This window comes from Panthera tigris, chromosome D1 (assembly GCF_018350195.1).
Source record: "Panthera tigris isolate Pti1 chromosome D1, P.tigris_Pti1_mat1.1, whole genome shotgun sequence".
Taxonomy (NCBI): Eukaryota; Metazoa; Chordata; class Mammalia; order Carnivora; family Felidae; genus Panthera; species Panthera tigris.
Window position 1 is genome coordinate 114,017,309 of NC_056669.1, and position 14,423 is coordinate 114,031,731.

At 55.2% G+C, this 14,423-nt stretch overlaps 1 protein-coding gene across 2 annotated transcripts in view; it reads right to left on the reverse strand.

The window, feature by feature from the left end:
- Window positions 1–6,972, reverse strand: part of AP2A2 (adaptor related protein complex 2 subunit alpha 2) — an 84,734-nt gene extending 77,762 nt beyond the window's left edge. For both annotated transcript variants that reach the window (XM_042957590.1, XM_042957589.1), the window contains exon 1: window positions 6,764–6,972. In XM_042957590.1, the coding sequence (XP_042813524.1) occupies window positions 6,764–6,830 (67 nt within the window). In that variant the 5' untranslated portion in view covers window positions 6,831–6,972. The remainder of the gene's footprint in view (window positions 1–6,763) is intronic.
- Between the last annotated feature and the right edge of the window lie 7,451 nt (window positions 6,973–14,423).

A 14,423-nucleotide genomic window follows, 5' to 3' on the forward strand; every position in this document is an offset into this window, starting at 1 on the left:
CCAGGGCCGGTCTTATCGCTCGGCCTCAGCCCCCAGCTCCCGGTGGCGACTCCCACTTGAACTACCCACCCTGAAGTTCTCGTAATCACATGGCACATGCAACTTTCCGTGATATTTCAACCATGGCAACGTCATCCCAAAGTCAGTTATCGTGAAAAAGGCCAAGAGGAGAATCAGTAAATGCAGTCTTATCATCCCAACCTCAGACATTACACGGCCCGGTGAAAACTGCTCATTTCTATTTTCTCAAGTGTGCCACTCATTTTGTTAAGCTGAGGGCAGACTTACTTGATGTACCTCACAGTGCACTGGAAGCTGACGAAAACCATCAACTTTCTAACTCCCGCACTTGTGGTTTCCATATCAAACCTCTGTGCTGATCACAATGAAAGGGCAAGACAGGAGGGTGCCTGTCCTACGTATCTGTCTTACATTCATTTCACACACCGAGTCCAGGCAGGGAGTGGACTGACACACTTTAAGCAAAAAAAAAAAAAAAAAAAAAAAAGAATGCTCGACAAGGCCAGAGGCAAACGTGAAACATTCCAAAGGCTGACGCAGACCTACCTTTCTTAGGTGTCTGAGCACCTGGTGCCCTCTGTCGCCTAGGACCTCTCCACCTTGCTTTCGGGCAAGGACTCATCTTGTCCACCTGACAACCTCTCGTTCTCTGCATACGACATTCAGGAGTCCGCAACGTAGGAGGTGCTCAATAAAGATGGACGCACTGGTGAGAACGCACCTCCCTATTTGTCTGCAGACTCTTTAGGGGGACAGGGACCACATGTCCTGTTTCTCCGAACCCCACAAATTTCACATAACAGATCAGATGCCACCCCTTGCCCCAAACCTGAGGCCCGATCTGTCCCAAGATCCAGAACCGGTAAGACTTTGGGAGGAAGCAGAGCACGTGGCCATGGTGTCCTGGAAGCACACGCTTGTGAACACTCACTCGCACAGGAGGGAGACCACACACAGCTTCCCGGCTCTGCAAGGCCAGGGTTGTGGCCAAAGGAGTTCACCGAAGACTTACAAAAAAAGACTTCTGGTTCTGGGAGTCTCATAAGTTTTGAAATTCGAGCTAAGGGAAGCCGGCCTCGCGCCCAAGAACCTGCAAAACAGACCCATAAAATTCTGAGGCACCCAGAGCCCCGCCCACTCAGGAGCTCACACCAGGGAGTCACATTCTGTGTTAGTGTGAAACAGCGCTTCCTACATCGCACTGGAACCCTCCCCTCTGATCTGACTCTATTTTTTAAAAGCCAAGGAAATGTTATTCAGCCCCACAAAGAGAGCCTTCCCAATAACTCCGCAACTACAAAATCCTGACACACACTGTTGCCGAAACAACGGAGTGAAAGTCATTTTAAGAGGAGAGAGAAGTAATGCTAAGGATCCGGCACGAGAAAACACTCATCACCAGGACATTTCAACGTGTCATAAGAGAAACAGAGAGAGTCCCCGACTTCAGAGGAGCCAGAAGGAAAACGAGGGGATGCACAGGTATTTCCTCGAAGCAATAACCACCAACCTTGGCAGAAAAATTCAACCTGGGTCCAAGACTTCCTCCCCTCGCCCAGCACAGGGGATCGTCCCTCCCTTTGCCCTCCGTCACACGCTCCCTAAATCAGTTTCTAAAGAGTATATATTATGCAGAAGAAAATTCGCAAGAAGAGCATTCTTTTTCAAAAAGTCATCATTTTTTAAATGTCCAGTCAAGACTAAAACGAACCTTAAATTTTTTAAAGGACTTTAAAAGTTAAAAAGCAGACCGACAAATTCTGGTTCTGCTCCTTATTATTACTCAGGAAAATCAAGTACCACCTTTACGTTTCATTTCCTACACAGAGGCATAACCTGAACTTCGCGTTTTACGTTCAGTTCTCCACATCCAATTTATGACTCATAACACACGGAATTTTACGAACTAAATGTTTTAAACTCTAGTCATGTTAAAATGTAATTCAAAGGAGTGCCCAATTTCAACGAAGTTAACGGAAATGGAGAGGACAGAGTTTCGTGACCAACACAATGAGCCGAGCACTGATACTGATTCTGCCAGTTTATCACTGCACCTGCAGCAAAACTGCATGCTTTCACCAAGAACACGGGAAACGCGTTTTTGCCAAATAGCTAATGACACGTCTCCACTCGTCCCCCTTCATTTGAGCGAGTGCCTGGAGGGAGTAAATAAAACGCCCGCAAGCACGATGGAAGTGTCTCCTGTCTCGCTTCACCTGCACGGCCCCCCGCCCCCGCCACCTCCCGCTTGGAGGAATAAATGACAATTTCCTGCCCACTGGCAACGTGACTGGTCTCACAAGAGTAAAGACCCATCGCTCTCTTTCATTGCAGTCTTGGTTGTTTTTGTTTTGTTTTGTTTTGTTGAGACAGAGAAAGCACGAGCTGGAGAGGGGCAGAGAGAGAGGAAGACAGGAACCAAAGCGGGCTCCCCGCTGACAGCAGAGAGCCCGGTGTGGGACTCGCACCCACGAGCCATGAGGTCATGATCTGAGCCAAAGTCGGACGCTTAGCCGACTGAGCCACCCAGGCGCTCCTCAGTCTTGGGTATTTTGCAGCCAATGAGGAGTCTGTCAACATTTTCAGCAGTGTTTCACATTCTCAACACTGTTCTCGTGTTGACATGTCAATGGTAATGCATAAAAACATGCATTAACTGGGGCGCCTGGGTGGCTCAGTTGGTTCAGTGGCCAACTTTAGCTCAGGTCATGATCTCACCGTTCCTGGGTTCAAGGCTCACATCGGGCTCTGTGCTGGCAGCTCAGAGCTTGGAGCCTGCTTCAGATTCTGTGTCTCCCTCTCTCTCTCTGCCCCTCCCCTGCTTGCTGTCTCTCTCTCTCTCTCTCTCTCTCTCTCTCTCTCTCTCTCTCTCAAAAAAAAATAAACATTAAAAAATACTTTTTAAAAAAGACATGCATTAACTTAGACATGCCTGTCCAATGACACATCACACGTGTAAAAGTAAACAAAAGTTCCAAAATAACCAAATAACAAATAACTATTATTTTCCCAATTTCAGCAGGGCTTTTGTTTTCTTTAAACCCATCACTTGAATGCGTTATCAGTCAATGCAACAGCTCGGACAGACCTCAAGGGGATTGTACGGAGTGAGAAAAGCCAATCAACGGGTCACATACTACACAACTCCATTCACATGACGCCCTTGAGATGCTATGCAGACAGAACAGACTAGCAGTCGGGAGTGGGTACGCTGGCTAAAGGGGTAAGGCGAGGGGGCTTTGTGATGACGGAACAGCTCTGTGTCTTGATGAAGGTGGCAGTTACACGTAGCTACTTGTGACAAAAGCACAAAGACCTACACAGACACAGACACACACACCAGCGTAGGTAAAACCGATAAAATGTGACTCCGCCCTGTGGAATGTACCAATGTCAGTTTCCTGGTGTTGAAATTGTACTGTCATGTCAGAAATCCCCCTTGAAGAGGTGGGGTGAAGGGTGCCGGGACCTCCCTGTCCACTTCTTTGCAACTTCCTGCAAATCTATTTTTATTTCAAAATAAAGATTTATTTAAAGTTTGGGACTAAGTAAAAGGGTGAGAATTTTTCTTTTAATTTTTTCATGTTTTATTCATGTTTTGAGAGAGCGTGAGTGGGCGAGGGGCAGACAGGCTCTGAGCCGTCAGCACAGAGCCCCATGTGGGGCTCAAAACTCAGGAGCCACAAGATCATGACGTGAGCCGAAGTCAGACGCTTAACTGACTGAGCCACGTAAGCGCCCCTCGAATTTTTCAATACCAACTTAAAAACAGAAAGAAACAACTCATAACTCCCACACCCTGAAGTCACACTAGCCAAATTCAGTGGCCCTGGGCTGAAGTTCATCAAAAAGAATCCAGTTAATTTTATGAGGCACTGAATTAGTTTGCTACCTGAGCCACAAAAGCTACAGGCTTGAGGCACACAGCACGACAAGAGCACCTTTTCAAACCCCGGAGGGTATTCACTGTGGCTGTGCTAAGCAACGTTCCCAGCCAGCCGCCTGAAGCCCGTAACTTACATAAGGTGCAGACAGATGCAGAGCTCGCTCCTGAACGTCTTAAAGGGGGGAACTTAAGACTCTAGCTCAGAAAGGCAAAGGGAGCTGCAATTTTAGAACTGAAACAGACCTCAACGGTGCTCCTGCTCAAACCAACCCCTCTGTCAGCTGCGAAACCTAACTCAGCGGCCACTGGCTGTGGGTCATGGCACAGGGGAGAGGCGGGCTGAGTCCAGACCCTGGCTGCCAGCTCAGTGCCCTCTCTCCCCAGAGCCTGGCTACAGCCATCACAGCTCACAAGAGACCAGTAAGCACATGAGATCAGAGGTGGGCGGGGAGAAGGGGAAGCAGGGACCCCTCTCCCTCCCCACAGGCGTAAGCCCAGACCAGTCCCAGACCAGTCCCGCCAGAGTCAGCCCTCGGTCAGTCTCCAGTCTCCAGGCACCAGCCCGCACGTGTTGCCCGTGTTTACGTTAGCTCCCTGCTGTTCCAGGCACATCTTGGCCCTCTGCCTGCAGGGCCCTTCAGAGAAAGTCGGGGCAAGAATCATCTTCTAGCAAAGTCCTCTCTGGCTCACCGTCTACTCGTTTCCTCGGCACATGCCTCATGCCAGGCACTGTGCAAGCAGAGGAGGAGCGTGACGTGACAGACGCGGGCCCCGCCTTGCGGGGCCACGATCGCCGACACTGCTCTGAAGGAGCACGGCACCATGGCTGACGGAAGAAAGGGCAGGGGCACAGCGAGGCTGGGAAGGGGTTTCTGAGGAGGGGGCCGCATTAAACGGAGAGCTGGCCCCAAGGAGGACCAGGCACCCCTCCCCCTCATATAAGACTTCGGCGGGGAGAGGCTGTCTTACTCTTTGGTCCACACCGGCGGCCCTCCAGCAGAGAAAACTCCCCCACGGGGCAACGTCTGGACGTGGCCTTGGGCGTCACAACTGAGGCATCTGGTCGTAGAGAGGCCGGGGATGCTGCTGTCTGCCGCCAACAGACACTTCTGCACCACAGACGGTGGGCCCAGGTGTCAACAGCGCGGCGGAGGACAAAGTCCGGTCTCCAGGCAGTCAACGAGCACCGGCTGAGTCCTCAGTCCGTGGCAGGCGCCTACTTGCAGCCGAGCGCAGACCCAGCAGCGTCACAGGTCTGGCAACGGGTTTCAGCCTCGAGGTCTTTCTTGCCCAATGCGTGTTTCTACCAAAATGGAAGGGCTGACATCACGCCCAACTGAAGGCTGCTAAGCCTTGGGCCAAGGGTCCCCTGCAGCAGCAGCGCACGTGCACTTGGCTTTACAAGACGCGCCCGGATTAAGAGTGCCACCGTCCTGAAGTCACAGCAAACAGCAAAGGAACAGACAAACGCTGCCTGCTTGCGAAGGCACCAATCCGAGAGTGCGATACCACCCCGACTTCCTGCAGAGTAGGCGGAGGGCCAGAAGATCCAGACTTCCACGGTCTGGGGACAACGGGGCCCCCCGGTGCAAGGAGGTGAGGGGTTCAACACAACAGCATTTACCATCAAAATACACACTGAACCCAAGGCAATACAAATCAGTCAACGACCTGGTGGGTACCGAAAACAATAAAACACACCAGCAGGAAACCGGTTTTGTGTTTACCTTTTTTAAGCGAATAAAGGAGACGTCCTCTGAATGCCAAGAGCCCCTCTGCGGACCACAGCCAAATTCACTGCAGGACCCACGGGGCACCCAGCAGCCTCCCCGCCTGTTTCACCTTGCCGCCTGATTTTTTCCGCTCCGGGGAGGGCACGCGCGTGTCCCGGAACGGAGACAGCAGCCAGAGCAGTTTCCCTGCAGCCAGCCCACCCTCTAGGGCCCCAGTGTCTGGATTCCCCCGGGGAATGAGTCATTTTAATCAGGGCGCAGTAAGCCGCCACAGCCCGCGCAGAGCCGCTTCCCAGGGTTCGCTCTTCCCACTCCCTGAGCGAAAGTCCACGCTGTTTTGGAAAACGCTGGGTTAAATGCTCCATTACTAGAAAGACGGAGCAGATTGCTCGACATGACATCATGCTTGGGGGGGGGGGGGGGGGGGGGGAGAGGGGGGTCTTCGCCGGAACCGGGCCGACGATACCACAGCCCCCTACGGGGTCGGGGAACACCACCCTGCACCCCGCACCCCTGCCCCCACTGCTCCCCGACCCGCGGCCCCCGCATTCCAGTCGGAGCCCCCGATCCCGCCTACCAGAGGCCTGCTGCGCCCTCCTCACCCGCCCTCTAGGTCCGCACCCGGGACCCTCGCACCCCCAGTCTGCGCCCCCTGCCCCCTGCCATCTGGGTCTGCACCCAGACCAACCCCGCTTGCGGCCCCAGACCCCCACCCCGCCCCGCGCCCCCTGCCCCCTGCCTTCTGGGTCGGCGCCCAGACTCCCGCCCCACCCCAGGGGGGCGCCCCCGGACCCCCGCCCTCCAGGTCCTCACCCGGGACCCCGCCCCGCGCCCCCTGCCCCTGCACCCAGACCCCTGGCCCGCACCCCCGCACCTCGAGCCTGCGCCCGCGGACTCCCACCCAGCGCTCCGGGCCTGCGACCCCGGACCTCCGCCCCGCCCCGCGCCCCCCCCCCCCAACCCGCCCCATCGCTGCCTTCTGGGTCCGCACCCAGACTCCCGCCCAGCACTCCCGTCCCCCGGGTCCGCACGCGGACCCCGCCCCGCGCCCCGCCCCCGGACCCCAGCCCAGCACCCCGCACCCCCGCACCCCACAGGCCGGTCCCGCGCCGCGGCCACTCACAGTTGCGAATGTCGGAGATGAAGACCGCCAAGCCCCGCATCCCGTCCCCCTTCGACACGGCCGGCATCTTCGGGCCCCGGGGAGCGGCCTGGGCTGGCGCGCCCGGAGGACGAGCGGGGAGCGGGAAGCGGGTCGCCGCCGCCTCTGGAGCCGCCTCAGCCGGAGCCGCCTCAGGCTCCGAGCGCCGCTTTCAGGGCCGCCGCCGCCGCGCGCGCGCGCACGCACTCACGCTCGCAGCTGCGGGCACGCACACGCTCGCTCGCGCGGCGGCGGGCGGCGCGGGGACGAGCACGTCGAGCGCGGGCGCGTAAAGGCAGGAGCGGGGGCGCCCCCTGCAGGCAGGCCGACGCGCCGTGCCGCGACAGGATCATCTCCCCCATGGCTTTGACCTGGCCCAGGTTCTGGGGTACTTGCTGCCCACGTCGGGGGCTGGTCTGCGTCCAGAGCCCTAAGGGCCTGCTGCACATCACCCTACAGTCCTTTCTTAACAAAGAGGGCCACTGAGGCCTGCAGAGAAAGGACGGCCCACGCCCACCCTGAGACAGCACCCGGTGACCGCAGGGCCCAGTCTAGACTTTGATCCCTCAGTGCCCAGCCGGGACCCTTTGCCGATCTGCCACCACCCACCTCTGCACCCCGAGGTGAGGGCAGAGGGCCGCCCCGTGGGTCAACCTCCCGCATTGCTACACCCAAGGAGTGTGTTTGGAGAGCAGGTAGCCCTGCTGAGCTGGCCTTCATGAAGCCACATGGCTTGAAAAGGAAGCTTCCTCCTTATGGGGCAGGTGGGGGGCGGGGGGGGGGGGGGGGGCGGCAGTATCTGGGCCCTGAACCTGATCCTGGCCCAGACCCACAAAAGAGACCTCTGCCCCACCCTGGCTCACTTCCTCAGTTCCCAGTGAGAGGTCAGGCCCAGCTGGACCCTGACCAGGAGGAGGAAGGGGCGGGGCCCCTCCCACAGACCAGACACCCCACCCATGCTCTGGGCCTCCAAGACCCCCTGGGGGAAACCGGAACCCTGGCGGCTGGAATCTTTGTAAGAGAGCTATTTCACCACCTTCCAAGACCTTCCAAAGAGCTGGGCCAGCAGAGGGCTTCCTGGAGGAGGGGCGATCCCCAGGGCCCACATCCCCATGCCACGAGATACCCCTCCCATGGCCAAGCCAGGGGACTCCGACAAGCAGACCCTGACCCGCCCCCAGCAGCCACTCACAGAACAGGGCAATGCCCAGACGCTGCGGGGACCCACGTGGGGAATGGACAGAGTGCCAGCTCAGGCCGAGGTGGTGGGCTTCTGTGAAGAGGGGCTTGGAGTAGGACAGACATCCTATCTCCTTTCAGTGCTGCTGCTGGGCTTCCCAGGCCTTCTGGGATTCCCAAAAGTATGCGTGTGTTTGGGGCGGGGGTCCCAGAGCATGATGAGACACACAGGTGGCCATGAGAAAGACCCCACACTGCCTGCCTCTCGGCTCCTGCAAGCCCTCAGGTCATTTATTAGAATCAGGCCTGAGTCCACCTGCCCCTCCCTAACCAGGTTATGCCCAGCGAGGGGCAGGCTGCCTTTACTTGTAAGAAGTGCTTGGAAACAGTTTCATTTCTTAAGTTCTGTGACTTGGACACCTGTCACGTTTTAGCTCCTTGTGGTCTCAACTCTGTTTCCAAGGGCAAGGGTGGAGCTGAGAGTCTCTTTCCAGCACCCCCGGCCACTGAGAGGCAAGGGCCCCCGCAGACACAAGCCCAACACTGGCATCGTGAAGGAGGAAACAAGGGCTGGGGAGCCCAGAGCCTGCAGCATGGCCACGGTGCCCAGGGGCATCCGGCACCATTCGCTGGCTGTCCTGGCTCAGGCCTCCTGGCAGGTTGACAAGAATTGCTTCCCACAGTCTCTGGAGTGGGTTGCAGACAATGACCCTTCCAGATAACTGGGGTCGGTGGCCTGGTCCAGATATGGCTAGAGGCCTGCGCACCCATGTGGGTGCAGGGACAGAGGTGTGGCAACCCTTGGCACCTGGTCGCGCCAGGCACGCGGTCACCAGGAGTGACACGCTTGGGGAAGGCCGCGCTCTGGGAACCGAGCGTGTCCCCTGCCTTGGATGGCGTGCTGAGCTTGAGGGCTTCGAGAACTTGGTGGTGGGCGGTGTTTTGAATGAAACGGGCCACCTAGGGAAGGGGAGCAAGGAGCTCCAACTCCTGACAGGAGGCCACCCGTGTCCGTGGACCCTGTTTTTTGCAGCCATCAAACTGTGCCCAGAGCCACACAGCTGGATTCGGGTTATTGCAAAATAACCACAGAAGTTGACTCTACTGCCTCCCCAGACGTCTCATGGAAAAGCTGGAGCACTAGTGTGGCACAGGCAGGGTCCAGAGAACCAGGATGGGGTCACAAAAAGTCACACCCCGGTGGGAAAGGCTTAGCCACCAAGAGAACACAAGAAGCTGAGTTTATGCCGGCAGAGCTCTTCAGAGTGTGTGCAGGATGAAACCTGAGCGAGCACACCTGTCCCACGGGGCACCCCCCCCCCCATCTGGGGCAGCAGGGGCAGCTCGAGCAGCCGGCAGCCTGGAAGTGGACTCGGGTGGCCTATGCTAAACTAGGGTCAAGATGCCAGAAATTTCTGAATATAATGCAGAGAAGGGAACTCAGAGATTTCTTTTCCCCCACTTCTAGGAGCTGGAAGTCCCAGGTGGGCAGGGCTGGTTCCTGCTGAGGCTGTGGCTGAGGATCTGGCCCAGCCTTCTCTCCACTGGCAGATGGCTGTCTCCTCCCAGCGTCAGCTCATGCTGCCTCCCCTCTGTGATCATCTCCCTGCCCAAATTTCCCCTTTTCACAAGGACACCAGTCACACCGGATAGGGGATCTGCCCTACCCAGTATGAACTCAATTAATTACATCAGCAGTGACCCAAATAAGGCCACGGTCTTTTTTTTTTTAATGTTGATTTATTTTGAGAGAGTGGGGGAGGGGCAGAGAGAGAGAGAGAGAGAGAGAGAGAGAGAGAGTCTCCCAAGGAGGCTCCAGGCAGAGCTGGACGCGGGGCTCGATCTCAGTTTGTGAGCTGAAATCAAAAGTCCAACGCTGAACCGAGTGAGCCACCCAGGCGCCCCAATAATGCCACATTCTGAGGGACTCCAACATGTGAACTTTTAGGGGACATGATCCTTCCCATAACAGAGCATGATGTGAGCACATAGGGGCAGGATTTTGAGTCAGTGTCCCCTTTTCCATCCTGATTACTTGGAACGTGGTTTTGCTGGCTGGAACTCTGTCTCAGATGGCGATGATCCCTGCCCCCCCCCCCACCCTCCACTGCACCAGCCCTCAAACCTCCTGTGTTCACACCCCTGCCACCATGACTGGGGGCTCTGTTACTCCCCAGCTGGATCCTAATTAACACCTATTCCCATGCCTGAGAGTTCCGTGTCATTGAAGTCCCCAGGGCTGTACGGGCATGTCATGCTGCACCCCCCCCCCCATCCCCATCTTGTCCGGCCGCTTGTCTTTAAGACCACCTCACATCCACCCCCCGGGGGAGCTCACAGGGGCTCAATGAACGTTGTCAATCATCAGTAAATGGCCACAGGAGCGATGCAGCTGGTGACAGCAGCCAGGGGAGGGGCGAAGGAGGCAGCCAGGAAAATGCAGCTGTCCCCACAGGATGCTGCCAGAGCAGGCACTCCGTTCACTCCCAGAGTAGGGATCTATACCCTCCAGTTTCCCTAAGTGACCTGTCGAAAACTACACCCTTTGACTTTAAAGGCCAGACCAACCATGCCAACAGCCAGCCGGCTGTCCAGCACTGCACGGCGTTGGGTGTTTTGTGGCAAGGCATCCATCCCAGGCCAGTGTCCACCCAGCCGTGAGAGCCGACGGGATATATGTCACTTTCAAGACCGGCCTAGGAAAAACAGCATTAGGAAAGAAAACATGCCTACAGACACCGGTTCGGGCCTTTCCACACCACCGCGTTGCCTCAGTGCCCTGGGGCAGCCGTGACAAATGACCCCAAACAAGAGGAACTGATCCTCTTGCAGTCCTAGAGGCCGGAATTCCAAGATCAAGGTGTCAGCAGAGGGTTCCCCTGGAGCCTCCGAGGGAGACTGTCTTTACCTTTCTTCCAGTCGCTGAAGGCCGCCGGCACCCTTGGCCTGAGGCTGTGTAACCCCAATCTCTGCCTGTGTCATCTAGGAGGGGTCTCCTCCCCTGTATCTGTGTGTCTCAAATCTCCCTCTTTTCTCTTACGAAGATCCCTGTCACTGGATTTGGGGCTCGCCCTAAATCCAAGATGATCTCATCCTGAGATCCTTAATCACATCTGCAGAGACCCTATTTCCAAATAAGGTCACCTTCCCAGGCGCTGGGGTTTGGGACAGGGGTCACCTTCTGGGGTCCACCATTTGCCCTGGCACAACACTAAGAAATCCTGCCCCGTTGGCCTCATCACACACAAACTGCCCCTCCCTTTGGCATCGGGGTATTTTAAGGTTGGTCGTGGGACGATGAGAAGCATAAAACCTGGCAGTGATGCCACAAAGCGCACAGCCTTCTGCAGGGCCACCCACCCATCACAGGCACCTGCCTTAGGACCTGACACCCACCTGACCTCTGAATGGATACCAATACACCAGACAGCACATGACACCCAGGTCACAGCCATCACCCTGGCCAAAGCCAGGGTGGCAGGGTCTCGCATGTGAGACACGGACAAAAAACCTGCTGTGCTGGCTCTGGAGCTAAATCTGAAAGCTTCCACTGCACGTGAGTGTGCCCCACTCCTTCCTTCTTGCTCTGGACTTTGCTTATCCCAGCACCCAGGGAGGATGTCCCCGTCCATGAGCAGAGGGAGGGCTCGGCAGCAGGATATCCTGATGTGTGTCCCTCTTCCTGGGCTTCCGGCCTCAAAACTGGAATGTTTTGAGGTTCAGGAGTGATAGTGCACGGACTGATAGTGGCCTGGGCCCTGCCCTCAGGGCAACCCCTGGCTTAGGCCTTCCCCATTAAAACAGGACAAGTCACGGGTTGCCACTGCTGGGAAGAGCCTTGCCTTGTGCTGACTCGGCAGATGAGGAGAGGCCCCGGGCTACTTGTGAGATGAGGGCACCCCACCCTCACCCCACCCCAGGAACACACAAGCCTAGCCCCCAGCAGCCCAACAGCTGCCAGGCACATCCAACGGCCAGGTGCAAGTGCTCTTGGGATGTATAACGAGCTCCCCGTAGTTACTTAGGGTTACTTTTTTTCTTTTTTTTCTTTTTTTAAGTAATCTCTATGCCCAACCTGGGGCTTGAACTCATGACCCTGAGATAGAGTCACATGCTCTGCCGACTGAGCCAGCCAAGCACCTCACTTAGGGACACTTTTGAAGCCGTCCCAGAGAGGCAGCCTCAGGTTAGGGACCCCCAGCTTGCCAAGTGCATCTGGGTGGGGAGCTCTGGCTCTGAGGGCATCCCCAGAGCTTGGGGGTGAGGGGGTTCAGTGGGCAGCAGGAAGGCCTGTCTCTGCAGACCCCATTGCTGCATGTCGGCATGTGTCTGCCCTCCTCTGTCCCCCAGTGCAAACAAGTAGGGGACAAGGAGGAGGACAGTGTGACTGACGGTGGGCCAGACCTGGGCTTGAAACTCAGAGCTAGAACCTCTGCCTGGGTACCCCACACCCAGCCCTGGTGGTGTGGGCTGCCTCACAGGCAAGATGGCCAGAAATTGGGGCTGAGGTCTGGGTTTAGGGACCGGGCAAGGGGGTTATATGCTCAGATTTACATCAACTTAAAATAATTAGGATTTGACTTATTGAAGCTATAAATTCAAAACTTTAGTTTTTGGGGTTTTTTAAATTTGTTTTTTTAGTACACATCCAAGTTAGGTATCATCTAGTGCAACAGTGATTTCAGGAGTAGATTCCTTAGTGCCCTTGACCCATTTAGCCCATCCCCGCTCCCAGCACCCCTCCAGTAACCCTCAGTTTGTTCTCCACGTTTAAGAGTCTCTTATGTTTTGTCCCCCTCCCTTTGTTTCCCTTCCCTTATGTTCATCTGTTCTGTGTCTTCAAGTCCTCATATGAGTGAAGTCATATGATACTTGTCCTTCTCTGACTAATTTCGCTTAGCATAATACCCTCCAGTTCCATCCACATAGTTGCAAATGACAAGATTTCATTCTTTTTGCTTGCCGAGTAATACTCCATTGTATATATATATACCACATCTTCTTTATCCATTCATCAGTTGATGGACATTTGGGCTCTTTCCATACTTTGGCTATTGTTGATCAAAACTTAAGTTTTTAACCTGCTAAGTTCAATTTCACAAACCCTGTCATTTCCTTTATAAGCCTAGAAGATTTATAGTCATTTTTCAGGGGTCTGTCAAAATGTTTGGTCTCCTCTACAAACCCAGTGAATTAAGCATTTCTAATATTAAATGTATTATTATTATTTTTAATGTGTATTTATTTTGAGAGAGAGAGAGCAGGGGAGGGGCAAGAGAGAGAGGGAGACACAATCTGAAGCAGGCTCCAGGCTCTGAGCTGTCAGCACAGAGTCCGATGAGGGGCTGGAACCCACGAACCGTGAGATCATTATCTGAGCATAAGTCGGATGTTTAACCAGGCGCCCCACATTTCTAACATTTTAAACTGAATTTATACATTCAGTATCTTTTAATTCCTTTTAAAGTGCTGTAGCTTGTCTGAATTGACAACACAATCTTGGGTGTGCCAAGAACTCATACACCCAATAGATTAAAATTTTGAACGTGGTGAACCCCAAGTTGTCTCAATGGTTCAGAAACTTGAAATACCAACTATGTTGAGATTTAACTTACCATGTAAGAATGAACACTTTAGTTCTGATTCTCTTAAAACGTTTTATGTGTCATTCTAAATCTTACTGTGGCTGAAAGATGTGTACCCACTTAAAGAAGTCAGTTTCCAACCCAGGTTCTAGGGCCCCCAGAACCCTGCCCAGTGGGGGCTCTGCCGAAAGGGCTGGCGCTGTCCCTCCTTCCTGCTTGCTCTTGGGTGTAGGGCACTGCTGGCTGAGAGTGAGCCCTGAGCGAACTTTGTAGTACTTGGGCTCCGAAGACCTCTGAACTCTATAGGAGCTCAGGCAGCCACTGTGTGATGACTATAGGCCTTTCTCACTACACCCGTGACCCTGCTGGGGTCTCAGCATTCCTGGGACTGAACAACCACCCGTGCATCTCCAGCAGAGCTTACTGGGGTCCTCTGCACAGCTCTGCCTGACTTGGGGTCACTATGCCAAAGGTCAGGCCTCAGGGCTGAGCTGGGTGCCAGGAACAGAGCTGCCCAGCAGCAGTTGGCACATGCCTCAGCACACACAGCAGCCCCCAGGCCCTTCTGGGAAGACTGAAGTTGGGGCGGGGAGCGGTCAGCTGGCAGGAAATATGGGGAAGAGAAAGAAGGAAACATGACTAGGAAGAAAGAGAACAAAGTTCAGTTCAGGAAGAAACCTCCTAAGCAGCAGAAATGGGGAAACAAGCCAGGCAATGCGTCCTGGGGCTGGTGCAGAGCCAGGGTGGGGACGGCTGTGTGGTTTTCTGCAGGAAACTGCTGGGAACAGCTAGGGATGGGGGGGGGGGGGGCGTCTGTCAGCTTGTATCAAGTGTAAAATGCCTTGTGATGAAAACTGCTGGCCACGTTGCTGCCCCAG